Below are 15961 nucleotides of genomic sequence, written 5' to 3'. Positions count from 1 at the left end.
GCAGTGATCTTGCAGCCCGAAAAAATAAAGTCTGACACTTTCCACTGTTTCCCCTGATGGGACCACATGCCATGATCTTAGTTTTCTGAATGTTATAATTGTAACTAAACCACTTTGCTGGACACCTGAAACTAACACAATTTTGTAAATCACTATACTCCAATATAAAATAAAGCTTAAAAACGAATGAAGACAGAGATTATCTCAGGTCCCAGAAATTGTCAGTTTCTGATGCTCAGACCTTCTGACTTTGTCTCCAGTGGAATTGCTTCCATTCAGGCTCCAGATGCCCGCTCATCTGGTCATCTCCTTGAGACCAGAGATCCAGCACAGGGCCTGTGCTGGCCCATGAAGGGCACTGGCAAAGCTTCTTCTACACAATTAAACGCTTACCAAAGCTGAAAGAAAGCAGTATGCACTATTCTTTGGTGACTCCAAGATCACAAGCCCTTGGGGAGGTGTGTCCTCAGTCTGAATGTGACTGGGTTTTTCCAAGTGCTCAGTGAGATGTCATCCCTGATTTACCTGTTCCCGTGATCAATCTTGGCTGTGACCTTCTTCTTGAGCTCTGCCAGTTCATCTTTGGGGAGGGTGCCAGACAGGATCTGGGACCGCCACTCAATCAGGCTGTACGTCATCTGCTGCAGCTGGCGGAAGAGCGTGACCTTGTTGTTCTAAGGTGGAAAAATGAGGCAGAGGAAAGGACCAAAAAAAAAAATGGTGTGATGGGAGATGAGAACATCTTTTGCCTTGATCCTTTATAAAGTGTTATTTAACCAATTATTCTGCCATATAATGAACTGTGCATTTTGAGGGGACCTCTTTTGGCTCAGTGGGAAAGAAATCTCCTGCCAATGCAGGAAATGTGAGTTTGATCCCTGGGTCAGGAAGATCCCCTGGAGAATGGAATGGCGACCATAATCTAGTATTCTTGCCTGCAAAATTTCATGGACAGAGGAGCCTGGTGGGCTACAGTTCATGAGGTCACAAAGAATCAGACATGACTGAGTGACTGAACATGCATACACAGAGCAAGCTGTGCACTTTGAGGTAACCTCTTTGTATCACTAGGGGTGGCTTTGCCCTGACCCATTCCCATCTCCTCCTCTGCTGCAACTTCAGAAACAGATAACCACTTGTACGATGGATAGGATGGAGGGTTGGTCCTAACTCATAAGTGTACCAATCATCCACGTGCCTTAAACTTCTGCCCATGTTCCTCCCTTGGTTCAAACCAGCCACTTGGGACTTCCCTGGTGGTGTTAAGAATCTGCCTTTCTTTCAATGCAGAGGACATGGATTTGATCCCTGGTTGGGGAACTAAGATCCCACACGCTGAGTGAGGGGCAACTAAGCCCAGGTACCACAGCGAAGATCCAACACAGCCAAAAATAAAAAGAACAGTAAAAACATCCAGTGATTTCCACAGTCCTCCAGACACGCTAGATCATTTTCTAAGTCTCTCCCCATCTTGGCTCCTACCCACATTCCCAGCCACATTGTACACTGATCACTACCTCAAATATCTGTGCTCCTTCCACGTAAAGCCATGTGTATTCTCCCATGTGTTCCAGATCCTCACAGTGACGTGACTCCTCTACCTGGAACCACTTTTCTCCTCCTCCCCCCAACCCTCCACGTCTCACTCACACAACACACCCTTCTGTAACTGCTAATGCTGACATCTACAGGATCTTAGAAGTCTCTTCCTCAAAACCATAACTCTGGCTTGGCTATCTCTCCCACAAATGCTGGAATTTGCTCCTCTCTCCGCACTCTAGCTGTACCACATTAGCTAGTATTCCTCTCCCCTTCGCTGGTAAGAACCTACAGGACAAGCTTAGTTTTGCATCTCTAGGAGCTGGTACAGAGTAGCCATTCAATAAAATGTACCACAACGATCAATTCTGGATGGGAAAAGAACTGTAATATCAGAGATACGGGATCACAGAAAAGAGAATGTGGCCAATTATCATAAAGTCCCCAGAAAATTGGTATACCATCCTGATAAACGTTAGACCTGGAATAAATGAAACCATTATTTTGGGCTTGAGTAAGAACTTCCTTAACCGAACTAAAATGAACTTACAACCAACTAATTATTTGTGCCTCAAGCATCTTAAGAATCTAGTGCTTGATATTCATACCATTATACCTTGGTTCAATCCAAAGGATTCATTCATTATATTTAAAAAAAGAAAAAAAAAACAGTCAATAAGCATTTACCACATGCTAGAAATAAGGTTCCTGTACATTCTAGAAGGAAGGCAGCATTAAATTTTAGATATATGTAAATATATTAAAATATTGAAATACAAACATTTAAATAATATGCATCAATACCATACATAATATTTACATAAATTACATGCATATAACATATATTATATACGTATACACACATGAGATAATTTCAGAAATGATAAAAAGTACAAGAAGGGGACCCCTCTGGTGGTCCAGTGGCTAAAACCTACACTTGCCACACAGAGGGCCTGGGTTCCATCCTTGGTCAGAGAGCTAGATCCCACGTGCTACAACTAAAGAGTTCACATGCCGCAACTAAAACCCAGCGCAGCCAAATAAATAAAAGATTACAATAAATATTAAGAAAAAGAGCAAAAAGGAGGGAGAGCAATATGATAGGGCGTGCCTGGTGGAAGGAGGCCCCCCCAGACAGAATAATCGGGAAAAACTGTTTTGTGAATCCTTTTTGATACACCAATATATGCCATCACCCTCTGTATACTGTGAGACCACTTTTTTTAATTCATAGGTGGAAAGTCATGATACAATTGGATAACATATACTTCCAGAACTATCAGGAATCTTACGATCTGTAAAAACAATGCCAAAAAAAAAAAAAAAAGCCTCACAAAGAAGTGACTGATGGCCGTCAGGCACATTCCTTAGTGATGCTCCTCTACATCCATCCCAGGGAAGATGCCTGGGCCAGGTATCAACAGCAATCAAGGCTGAAAATATCCAAGATACTCCTCAACAAAGAGGAAATGTAGGGGCTTCCCTGGAAGTTCAGTGGATAAGACTCTGCCTTCCAGCGCACGGGGTATGGGTTCAATCTCTCGTAGGGGAACGAAGATTCCGAATCCTGCATCCCACAGGGTGTGGCCAAAAAGTTAAAAAAAAAAAAAAGAGTACATGTGGAGTAAAGAGTCCTTAAACTAAGAGCGGACAGTGAAGACAGCAATGGGATTAAAGGTGAGAGCCCCTCGAGAAGTTCAAGGTTCTAGGCAAACAGAGGAGAGAGACGAAGAACACGTTTATCTGTGACTGCGATACTCTCTGATAATCCCCTGGAGAAGGAAATGGCATCCACTCCAGTATTCTTGCATGAAAACCCCATGGTCTGTGGAGCCTGGTGGGCTGCAGTCCACGGGGCCACAAGAGAGTCAGACACGACTTAGCATCTAAACAACTACTTCTAATACCAATGATCTGAAAAGCACAAAACACAAAAGCTGATTAAAATCATGAAATCATCCGCATTTGAGTCTTTTAGCATTTTCTGAACTGTCTTCCTCATCAGTCTTTAGGAAAGCATAAATGAAACTTTTTTTAAAATCTCATTTTTGAAAAGGTAAAATAACCCTGCTTTTTTATTCATTCATTTCCATATAAAATGAAATTTTCCTTGTCTTTCAAACTGAGAAATTAAGCCCATAAAATTTTGCCTTTCAAAGCTGCTAGGCAGAAAAGGATCTTTTATTTCTTGCAAATTATTTGTCTGCTCCTAGTTTTTCTAATATTTTCTCATTTTAATTAAGATATTAGGTCTTATAATATGGAAAAGAAAGAGCTCCAAGTCTCCAGGGACTACCTATGAGAGACAGCTCTTTGTGTGGGATACTTTTTCACAAGTTCTTGGTCTCAATTATATTAGACACTATCCAAGGCAATTTAATTATTGCCTGTCCATATCAGCCTGGCTTGCCAAGAGTTCCCCCCAAGAAGTATGAAGAGGACCATTCTTCTCACGATCACTGTGCCAAGTTAGTTCTGAATAGACAGGCTGGAACACACCAAAGGATGCAGTCTCCGATTGTAAGAAAATGGATTTTATTAACCACATTCCTAAGATTGTTCTAAGAGGATGTTCTGTGCAGGAGCTGGTTCCTGACACTTTATGGATTCCTGGGAAAGCAAGTGAGGACAGGAGAGGGGAAAATCAAGCTCTGCCTATAAAACCAGGAGTCAAAGACTCAGGTCTCCATCCTTACTCCCCGTTAGGGTGCCTTTCCGACCATCTCTAGCCCTACTAACTTCAGTCTCTGTACTAGCGGGCATTCCCTGGTGATTCAGCGGGTTAAGAATCCACCTGCAATGCAAGAGACACAGCAGACGTGGGTTCAATCCCTGGATCAGGAAGATCCTCTGGAGAAGGCAACGGCAACCCACTCCAGTATTCTTGCCTGGAGAATTCCATGGAAAGAGGAGCCTGGGGGGGCTTCATCCAGTCTATGGGGTTACAAAGAGTCAGACACAACTGAGTGACTGAGCACACACACGCACACTGTCACATAATTCAGGAGGGCAAGGAATGTATTTAATAATGTCTTTGATCCTCCCTGCAAAAGTCAGCACAAGTCTGGACACAGGAGTGAACGGAAAGCAAACTGTGACAGCTCGGAGTTAAAATGACTCTGGTTTCAGTTCGAGGAACTTTTTTTAAATGAATTTCTATTGTAGTTGCTGTATGATGCTATGTTGTGTTTTGTTGCAGAGCAAAGTGAATACACACATACTTACATCCCCTCTGGGTAGGATTCCCTTCCCATCTAGGTCACGCCAGAGCACTGAGCGGAGAGCTCTGAGCAACGCAGTAGGTTCTCCTTAGTTGTCGAGCTACACAAAATAGAGAAAGCTAAATGCTCCTCCAACCAGACAGTATAGATATTTCTGCATTTGCTGAAAATGTCTCCCGCTTGGCGATCTTTGAGGTTTCACTTTTTACATTTCTATTCTGGGTATGTTTTTATGATTCTTATGGTTACCTGGGGGCACAGGGAGAAGGGAAGGGATAAACTGGGAGGTCGGAACTGACAGATAAACACCACTATATACATAACAGATAACTAATGAGGACCGACTGGATGGCACAGAGAATGCTACTCAATGCTGTTCTCCTATATGGGGAAAGAATCCAGAAGTGTGGGTATATGTATACATAACTGATTCACTTTGCTATACACCTGAACTAACACAACACTGTAAGTCAATTAAATAGCTATTCTTATTGTTATTTAGTCACTAAATCGTGTCTGACTCTTCAACCCCATGGACTGCAGCCTGCCAGGCTCCTCTGTCCATGGAATTTCCCAGGCAAGAATACTGAAGCAGGTTGCCTTTTCCTTCTCCATGGGATCTTCGTGACCCAGGGATCAAACCCGTATCTCCCGCAAGGGCAAGAGGCTTCTTTACCGCTGAGCCACCTCCAATACAAACCATATATTAAAAAAAAAAAAAAAAAAATTTCTGGAGATAAAAACAAAGTGACAGGAGGAAAAGAAAAACAGCTTTGTCTTCAATAGTAGCAGGAATACAGAAACCATCCATTGAGGAATTTAGACATTCCGGGGTCATGGAGACAATGGTGTCACTCACTGGGTGTCAGAAAAGCCAGATTCTATTCTCCATCTTCTTTCCCAAAGAACGCAGACCACAGTCAAAAGCCTCTGCCTGGGCCTCTGGCTCACTTCTCCCTCTGCAAGAGAGTCAGGATTGCCTCTGCTCACCAACCCCTCCTCCTCCCTGTAATCGTTCTTTGCTGGAAGTACAGGAGCTTATTAGTTTCCATCTTTAATTTGATCACCAACTTGCTAAGTGACTTTGAGCAAAGTATTCCCTCTGGGATATGACCATCTGTAAAATAAGGGGACCGGCTCCAAGATCCGTTCCCCAGGATAAGCGTCTTGGAGTCCAAGGCTGAGATATTACATTCAATTACTCCTCTAAGCAACTTCCTGATTAACTGTATCTGACCATCTCACTCTGATGTATTCACACACTGGGGTGGCTCTGTATCAAATTGCCCCCATATAATAATAGCTCTTCGAAATGAATCTCGCGTCTTTTCCGAGTATCTGGACCCCGTGGGATCCAGGATGGTATCCAGGTCTCTCTGTGTACTGTGCTGCGCTGACCCTCAGTTCTGGGAAGACGGGAACCACACCTTCCCACTCAGTCTAGTGCTTTCTCTGTCAGACAAAGGCTTTGCCTGGCTAGTGCAAGCTCAGCTTTTAAAGAAAAGATTCCAGTAAAAGACAGATTTTGCCTCTGGAAGCAGTACAAGAAACCCTAAAAGCCAGGTACCATAATCAGAGGAAAACAAAACTGGAAAAATACCCAAAGCACCTCCTCTGCCCTCTTCTGGCCTCATCCCAGCTCCTCTTGCCTCTCATGAGGGCCACACATTGAAACAGGGCTTGTGACCCACAGGTGAAGAACTCGGGCACCAGGACGAAGGCTTCTACAGGACTTTTCTGTCCTTTGGGAATAAGGGACCAGATGTCAGTTTCAACCACGAGGCCAGCTTAAGTACTCAGAGAGTCAATTCCTGGGCAGACGGATAAGAAGTCCGGGGTTCTGAGGAGGAGAAAGGCTCTGGGGTTCTCAAGGAGGAGAAAGCGGTCTGGAATTTTCAAGGAGGAGTTAAGGACAAACGCGTCCCCCCTCCCCATATTCCTTAGTCACATAAAAATGTTTTTTGCTTTAAACCCAGAATTGATGATTACACAACAAACAACTCAGTTTAAACTCTGTACTAGGGATTATACAACAATGTATCCTGCTTGAGGACAGTTTCTCCTTCCTGAAAACCTGACTAATCCTGATATCTTAAAATGTGTATTATGGGAGTGGATCTGGTAGGATCTTTCTATTGTTAAGTTTTAATCCTGTTATCCTAAAACATAAATTGTGGGAGTGGGTACAATTTCCACAAACTTGAGACATTCTTTTGATTTACTGTAATAAAATTAAAAAATTTATAACTTCCCTGCTAACACTAGCGAGGGGGCACTCTTCATCCCCCTTCTGATGTCTGTGTCAGACGCTTCTCTGTCCCTTTTCATATTTTAATAAAACTCTGCTACACAAAAGCTCTTAAGTGATCAAGCCTGGTCCCTGGTTCTGAAGCTAAATCTTTTTCTTTGGAGATCACAAATCTGACATCATTCTCGGTAAGCGATCATCTTGGGGGCTTGTCCGGGATCTTCAGGACAAAGCAAGAACACGCAGAGCTCAGCCTCTCTGCTTTCTCAGTACACACGTTTTCTGCTTGGCTTTACCAACTCTACCGTGTGCCTGTGTGAATGAATGACACGCCCTGCGTGAAGCGAGCATTGAGCCCTGCTCTTAGGTTTCCCAGTGCCTCATACTGACTGAAGGCAGTGCCAAAAGGGGGAGCCGTATCAGGCTTTTAACCGGTCTGCCAATGCCAAGAGACACCCAATATCCCTGCAAGGTGAGCAGTCAGAAATGGGCGAAGCATGTGGACTGAACTTTCCTTTCTCGGTCAGCTTTTCCTGGCTCTTTGACCACTTCATAAGCGCGTGCGGAATTAGAACTACTAACAATCTGTCGGATCATAGACTTTCAAGGGACTTGTGATCCATGCTGTTATTGCGTACTTTTACTTAGAAACCCCATGTATGGAAGCGCTTAGCCTTGCTAGACTAGGCAAGCCTTGCTAGAAAGTTACTAGGCGCACGTATGGAGAGCTGGAACTCTAGCTCCAGGAGTGATTCTCAGGCAAGAGGTTACTAGCTTGGCTGCCTGCCTCAGGGTCCAGTGGCCTGAAAGTGAGTCTCTGCCATGGTTGTGCCTCCGATCTATACAGACAGAAGCACTGCTGGTGGCCATGAGGTTTCTGAGGACACAGACTGGGAACTGCAGGACCTGTTCAGACTGGAAGTCCAAGTGGGCTTCTCCCTTTGGTAGCGCTAGCTCTTGGTGGAGCAGAGGAGGCTCTCTGGTGGCTTCTGTCTCAACTCCTTAGATGTTCTTTTGTGGAAACTATGGAACTGAACTGGAGGGACTGGTCCTAGTAGCTCGAGGACAAAAATCACGTTTGCCTCACTAGCCAACCCTCCACCACCTCTTTTGCTACAGTGAGGTGGCAATGACTCACCGCTTCTACCGAGGTCAGGACTGTACTTAGGAATGGGCACAGACACGTAAGCTGGATCCCTCCCCCCTAGTGGTACTAGCTTCGGAAACATTCCCGGAAAGCTACTCTGCTCCACCGCAGGTGACATCCGAAGAAAAGGGCAAATCACAGGTTTTGGAGCTATGAAACTAACTCAGTCTGGGATGCTATCAGGTCTACCCCTGGTGCATCTCCACCCTGCCCTGGTGGTAGAACCAGGAGGGACGAGGAAGATGCCTGTGTTGGTACAGGGCAGACTAAGTCTGACCAGGGATGGAAAGCTTCAGTGGGGAGCCTGTCTACACCCCCATCTAGAGCAGGGAAGGACGCTTCTGTCGAAAAGAAGACATGGCTGTGGAGGTCACTTTTTCTTTCTTACAGATGGGAGCTAACAGTTCTCAAACCACTCCTTTAAAATGTATTTAAGGAAAAAAAAAAAAAAAAAAGCTGGGACAAGTTGGATCCCCAGAATTCAAAAACACATGTCCGATCTTCTTTGATACTGAATGGCCACGGTATCATTTGGAAGATGGGGAACACTGGCCTGTTAAAGTATCTCTCAATTGCAATACCATTTTACAACTAGACCAGTTCCATAGAAAAGAAGAGAAATGAGTAGAAGTGACATATGTGTCGCTCTTTATCTCTCTGAGAGACATGCCAGACTTAAGTCATAAGGGTGCAGATCTGGGTGTGAAACCTTCAGCTCCCTCCTGTCCTCCTACTTTGCCCCTGTATCTGGGGCTCCCAAGTGAACAGGCTGAGAATCAGGGCACCCTTCCAGCAGGGGTTGCCTCAGTCTCGGGAGAAATTTAAACAGTACCAACTGCAGTCGAGACTATTTAGAGGATTCAGAAAAGTATATAACTAAAGAGCCTCTTGATGAAAGTGAAGGAGGAGAGTGAAAAAGTTGGCTTAAAGATCAGAAAACAAAGATCATGGCATCCGGTCCCATCACTTCATGGGAAATAGATGGAGATACAGTGGAAACAGTGGCAGACTTTATTTTTTTGGGCTCCAAAATCACTGCAGATGGTGACTGCAGTCATGAAATTAAAGGACACTTACTCTTTGGAAGAAGTTATGACCAACCTAGACAGCATATTAAAAAGCAGAGACGTTACTTTGCCAACAAAGGTCCATCTGGTCAAGGCTATGGTTTTTCCAGTAGTCATGTATGGATGTGAGAGTCGGACTATAAGGAAAGCTGAGCACCAAAGAATTGATGCTTTTGAACTATGGTGTAGGAGAAGACTCTTGAGAGTCCCTTGGACTGTAAGGACCAACCAGTCCATCCTAAAGGAAATCAGTCCTAAATATTCACTGAAAGGACTGATGTTGAAGCTGAAACTCCAATACTTTGGCCACCTGATGCGAAGAGCTGACTCATTTGAAAAGACCCTGATGTTGGGAAAGATTGAAGGCGGGAGGAGAAGGGGTCAACAGAGGATGAGATGGTTGGATGGCATCAATGACTCAATGGACATGAGTTTGAGTAAACCCGGAGTTGGTGATGGACAGGGAGGCCTGGTGCGCTGCAGTCCTTGGGGTCACAAAGAGTCGGAGACGACTGAGCAACTGAAGTGAACTGAAAAGTATATAGAAGACTTTACGGGACTAACTTACTTCATGACATTACTTGGAGAGATGTAATGCATATCTTGGGACAGATGCTGACTCCTGACTTAAGAGCTCAAGTTTTGGGGGAAGCTACTACTTTTGGAGATTAATGGCTTGAACATGAGACAAGGGGAAAGAGGGAACATGAAATAGCCCTCCTTCCTACTGGGAGCCAAACAGTTCCCATAACAGAGCCACTTTGCCAGATGTATTCTTGTAGGACTTGAGTAAGCACACGCTAAGACTTTAAACTATGTTCAGTTGGCTGACACAGAACAGGGAAAGAAGGAAATTGCTGATAATCTCCTAGTATAGACTACAGGAGGCTCTCCACAAGTTTACTGATATCAATCTTGAAAGTACAAGAGGAGGAATGATCTTAAAAGACAGATTTCTCACTCAGTCAGCTCCAGATATCTGCCATAAGTTACTAAAACAGGCATTTGGACCAAATCAGTCTTCAGAAAAACTGTTACAGCTGGTTCAGTTGGTGTATCACGGTAGATAATATAAGGAGGAAAATAAGAGGCAAAAAAGAACCAGGCAAAAGACTGAAGTCCCAACAAAGGCTGTTAGACCTGCTCTGAAACAGCCTGAGAAAAATGCCCAGAGGGACCCAGGTGATAAGGGCCTGACTTGTTATTACTCTGGAAAGGAGGGTATCTTGAGCAAGATTGCCCTCAGGCATCTAAGTCGCCCCCGGCTCCATGTCCTCTCTGCAAAGGACCACACCGAAGAAGAGACTGCCCTCCTAGGTGTAGGCCCCAGGCAGGGGTCAGACTCTCAAGACCACTGGGACTGAAGGTGCCCGGGAGTCCCCACACAAGCTCCCATCCTAGTAACACTTGAGGAACCCTGGGTATTGTAACTGTGGGGGGCCAATCAGTCGATTTTCTTTCGGACACTGGGGCAACTTTCTGCTCACTAAAGCCCCCTGGCCTGCTTTCCTCGTGCTCCACTCCCGTAAAGGGGCTGTCTGGACGAGCCAAATATTTTTCAATCATTGATTTGAAGAATGTTTTCTAGAGTTAAACCTAGATTAGATCATTTTCTACCTATGACTTCAAGACAACTGAAAGGATTCTTGGGCATTACAGGCTACTGCCACATTTGGATTCCATGTTATGGGGAATTTGCTTGGCCTTTATAACTGAGGCTCAGCAGGCCCAAACCAATAAGCAAGTTTGGTCTCTAGTCACTCAAAAGGCTTTAAGGCTCTTCAAATTGCTCTCTTGCAGGCTCCAACTTTGAGCTTGCCCACAGGATCAGAGTTTAGTTTCTTCGTTACTGAAAATAAAGGCTATGGCCACATTGCTTAAGGGTAATTGTTACTATTGTTTTGCTAATGCATAAACCTCATAAGTTTACTAAAGGGCAAAATTTTATTGTACTGACTTCTCATGGTAAGTGGGATCTTAAACTCTAAAGTTCAGAGCAACAATGCTCCACCTTTAAAGCTGCTGTAACTCAAGGGGTGTCAAAAGCTCTAGGAATAGAATATCACTTACACTGTTCCTGGAGACCCCAATCTTCAGGAAAGGTAGAAAAAAGCTAATGACATTATTAAGAGACATCTGCATAAGCTAACTCAGGAAAAACAAGTTCTACCTGTTGCTTTAATGAGGGCTCAAACTGCCCCTAAGAAGGGACTGTCTCTATGACAGGCTGTTTTCCTGCACAGATATTGTCATAGATCCTGAAATCTTAAAATTAACTATGTAACTCAGCTTTTAGCTTTCCAACTGACATTACCAGGAGGCTAACACCTGACCCAGCCTTTGAGTCAAACAAGCCGCTGTTGAGCCAGGAACCAAGATGGGCCTGAGAATCTAGGTGGGCTTGCTTCTGCTGACTCCAAAAGTCCGGAGTCTGCCGTTTGACCCTCATGACAGTGCCTTCCTGTCCTGGACTCATTCCTACGCTGCATTCCACAATCAGTCTAATTGCTGGGTCTGCAGAGCACTCCCCTCCTCATCAACTGAAGACTTTCCATGGTGAGTTTTTCCACTTTAAGGAAAGGACTTTCTTCAACTCTGAGAATACCTTCACTAACAACAATCATTTGTGATCCTCTTCTTGATCTGATGACATCTAACAATCCTAAGACAGACTGATGCAACTATGGACATAATGTAACTTATATTCTGATCATGCTTTAACTTGGTTTAATGACTATTTTGCTGCACAAAAGAAGGTAAATGGGTCTAGATATGGTGGTTTTCTACCTGATGTTTATCAAATATGGGATGAGGTCATATGGCTAACTCCTAAAAAAGGGACACCTATTATCTAATGCTCCCATATGCTGGGAACAAATAGAGCCATCCCCAGAAGTTAGCCAACTTAATTATAATGATTGGAGACAACTGGGATTTTTGCCTCCAGAAATCTACAATGCAGTCAGCCCTGTGTTTTCCAAACCCAGTTCAGGTCCCCCTCTTGCCTGGCCGGGAACTGATTGGGACTGGATCCCTCAGTCATGCTGGTTCGCTCCAAACGGGGCCTACTGGATATGTGGTTCTTACCCATGGGTGTGGCTTTCTGCTGGCTGGATGGGAAGATGCACCCTAGGTCTAACTTTTCCTCATGGCTTCATATTCTCAGAACTTCCAGAGAAGCCTCCTATCTACCACACCTTAAACTCCCTGGGCAGGATCTGTATTTCACTGGCATGATCATCTGCCTACAACATGCGTTCCCTCTCTGGGAACTACAGATCAGATGTTATACAAGTTGACGCTCTAACTTTCAGCCCTTAATGCTGAACAAATACAAATTAGAAAGGTGGTTTTACAAAACAGATTGGCCTTAGATATTCTAACGGCTACAAAACGAGGAACTTGTGCCATTATTCATACCCAGTGCTGTACATATATAACAGATATGAGTACTAATGCTACTCACTTTACTAAACACGTGAACAAGATGATTCAGGCTGACGGATTCTCCTGAAGCCTCAGTCACCTCACTTTGGGAAACATTAACAAGCTCCCCACAGAGGAAAACTACCTGAATTGTAATAATTCCAACTGTTCTGTTTTTACTGTTTGCTCCCTGCAGCTCTAACTGTATAACTGCATTTGTTTCTGACCGTTCAAAATCTTTCCTGTTACAAATGGTTGTCCAGGCTCCTACGAGAGCCACAACCTCTTCCAACTATTATTTGGGGCCCCTGGATCAGAGACCCTCAATATGAGGGTTAGGAGAATATGTTGCCTCAACAACTTAGGAGCCAAGTAGTTATGGAATGAAAATGATGCCCCTTTCCCTTGGCATTATAATTCTCCTAAAAGAAAAGGGGGGAGAGAGAGTCAATTCCTAGACAGATTGACAAAAAGTCCAGGATCTCCGAGGAGGAGAAAGGGGTCTGGGGTTCTCAAGGAGGAGACAGGGGTGGAATTCTCAAGGAGGAGGAAAGGACAAATGCTTATTTTTTTCTCTCTCTCTAGATTCCTTTTTTTCTTTAAACCCAGAACTGATGATTAGAAAACAAACAACTCAGTTTAAACTCTGTAATAGGGAGTATATAACAACAATGTATCCTGTTTGAGAACAGTTTCTCCTTCCTGAAAACCTTCTGACTAATCCTGTTATCTTAAAATGTATATTACAGGAGTGGGTCTGGTTCAGTTCAGTTCAGACTCAGTCACTCAGTCATGTCCGACTCTTTGCGATCCCATGGACTGCAGCACGCCAGGCTTCCCTGTCCATCACGAACTCCCGGAGCTTGCTCAAACTCGTGTCCATCGAGTCGGTGATGCCATGCAACCATCTCATCCTCTGTCATCCCCTTCTCCTCCTGCCCTCAATCTTTCCCAGCATCAGGGTCTTTTCCATAGAGTCAGTTCTTCACATCAGGTGGCCAAAGTATCGGAGTCTCAGCTTCAGCATCAGTCCTTCCAATGAATATTCAGCACTGAGTTCCTTTAGGATGGACTGGTTGGATCTCCTTGCAGTCCAAGGGACTCTCTCGAGTCTTCTCCAACACTACAGTTCAAAAGCACCAATTCTTCAGCGCTCAGCTTTCTTCACAGTCCAACTCTCACATCCATACATGACTACTGGAAAAACCATAGCCTTGACTAGATGGACCTTTGTTGGCAAAGTAATGTCTCTGCTTTTTAATATGCTCTCTAGGTTGGTCATAACTTTCCTTCCAAGGAGAAAGCCTCTTTTAATTTCATGGCTGCAGTCACCATCTGTAGTGATTTTGGAGCCCAAGAAAATAAAGTCTGTCACTGTTTCCCCATCTATTAGCCAGGAAGTGATGTGATCAGATGCCATGATCTTAGTTTTCTAAATATTGAGCTTTAAACCAACTCTTTCACTCTCCTCTTTCACTTTCATCAAGAGACTCTTTAGCTCTTCTTCACTTTCTGCCATAAGGGTGGTATCATCTGCATATCTGAGGTTATTGATATTTCTCCCGACAATCTTGATTCCAGCTTGTGCTTCATCCAGTCCAGCATTTCTCATGATGTACTCTGCATATAAGTTAAATAAGCATAAGCAGGGTGACAATATACAGCCTTGATGTACTCCTTTCCCGATTTAGAACCAGTCTGTTTTTCCATGTCCAGTTCTAACTGTTGCTTCTTGACCTGCATACACATTTCTCAGGAATACCAGGTGGTCTGGTATTACCATCTCTTTCAGAATTGTTCCAGTTTGTTGTGATCCACACAGTCAAAGGCTTTGGCATAGTCAATAAAGGAAAAGCAGATGTTTTTCTGGAACTCTCTTGCTTTTTCGATGATCCAGCGGATGCTGGCCCTAGGTTCTATTTGGCTGGCAAATTTTCAATGAGAGGAGACCGATACTTTCAAACAAAGAACATTTTATTAATTTTTTATTTTTATATATTTATTGGCTGTGCCACATGACATGCAGGATCTTAATTCCCTGACCAGGGATGAACCCCTGTTCCCAGCAGTGGAAGTTCAGAGCCTTAACCACTAGACCAGAGAAGTCTCATCAATGAAGCTGTTCTTTAGTTGCTAAGTTGTGTCCGACTCTTTGCGGCCCCACAGACTGTAGCCTGCCAGGCTCCTCTGCTCATGGGATTTCCTAAGCAAGAATACTGGAGTGGGTTGTCATTTCCATCTCCTGGGAATCTTCCTGGACCAGAGATTGCACCCATGTCTCTTGCACTGGCAGGCAGATTCTTTACCACTAAGCCATCAGAAAAGCCCATATCAATAGAGTACACTTTAGCAATTAGGTTCACTTGATTCAAAAAGATGATGTATTAACCACTTTCCACCGCCAGGCTCTTTTGTGATCTCTTTCCCATAAGAGAATCGGATCAGGTTCAGTCTCAACTTGTATGAACCGAACAATCTGGCTGACCGAACCTCACCAAACCACTTCTCCAGTTGGAAAGTGGGAAACAGCACTTAATCTCAGGGTGAGGTGAGAGAGAATGTGTTTATGACGACCAAACATCTCACAATTCCTGGGACAGTCCGTCTCACAAAAAGTTTGACCCCGACACCCACACAAATATACTCTAGGGAATTCCTTGGCCATCTAGTGGTTGGGACTCTGTGTTCTAACGTAGGGGGAGTGGGGGGCTCTGGTTTGATCCCTAATCCGGGTACTAGGATCCCACATGCTGCAGAGTGTGGCCAAAAATTAAATAAATAAATAAAACTCATTAAAAAAATACAATTTAACTTGCCACTTTTCAAGACCTGATTTTAAGTTGAGAAAACAGGACATTTGGAAGGTGGGATAGAGATTTGCGCATATTCAGAAAGTATAACTGGGTTGTCACTAGAAAAGTAAACTTAAGATATTACATCCATCTGTCACATAAAAGTTTTTCAACGCATAGGAGTCCGCCCTTCTATCTGGGTGAACTCACATGGAGCAGGGAGGAAGGAAAAGAAACCAAAGTTCAGCTCACTGGATCTACTTTCCTCGGCTAGAGAAAACCTGAAAGATCCTGAGAGGCCACAGAAAATAAAAGATGAAATACTATTCACCTAATGTAGCTGAGTAACCCTGTGGCTGGAAGGGAATCCATGGGGTAGGTGGCAGATACACCCTTAGACAGTTCAGTTCAGTCACTCAGTCGTGTCCGACTCTTTGCAACCCCATGAACTGCAGCATGCCAGGCCTCCCTGTCCATCACCAACTCCTGAGAGTTTACACAAACCCATGTCCATCGAGTCA

At 44.1% G+C, this 15961-nt stretch overlaps 1 protein-coding gene across 2 annotated transcripts in view; it reads right to left on the bottom strand.

Moving 5' to 3' along the window:
- DOCK5 (dedicator of cytokinesis 5) overlaps positions 1-15961 on the bottom strand; it is a 277587-nt gene that overhangs the window by 145383 nt on the left and 116243 nt on the right. For both annotated transcript variants that reach the window (XR_006266643.1, XM_043453375.1), the window contains exon 6: positions 526-674. Coding sequence is in view for 1 of the 2 variants with exons in the window: in XM_043453375.1 (XP_043309310.1) it covers positions 526-674 (149 nt within the window). In the remaining variant the exon portion in view is untranslated. The remainder of the gene's footprint in view (positions 1-525; positions 675-15961) is intronic.

This window comes from Cervus canadensis, chromosome 30, assembly GCF_019320065.1.
Source record: "Cervus canadensis isolate Bull #8, Minnesota chromosome 30, ASM1932006v1, whole genome shotgun sequence".
Lineage (NCBI taxonomy): Eukaryota > Metazoa > Chordata > Mammalia > Artiodactyla > Cervidae > Cervus > Cervus canadensis.
The sequence above is the reverse complement of the archived record's forward strand: the minus strand, read 5'-3'. Positions and strand labels throughout refer to the sequence as shown.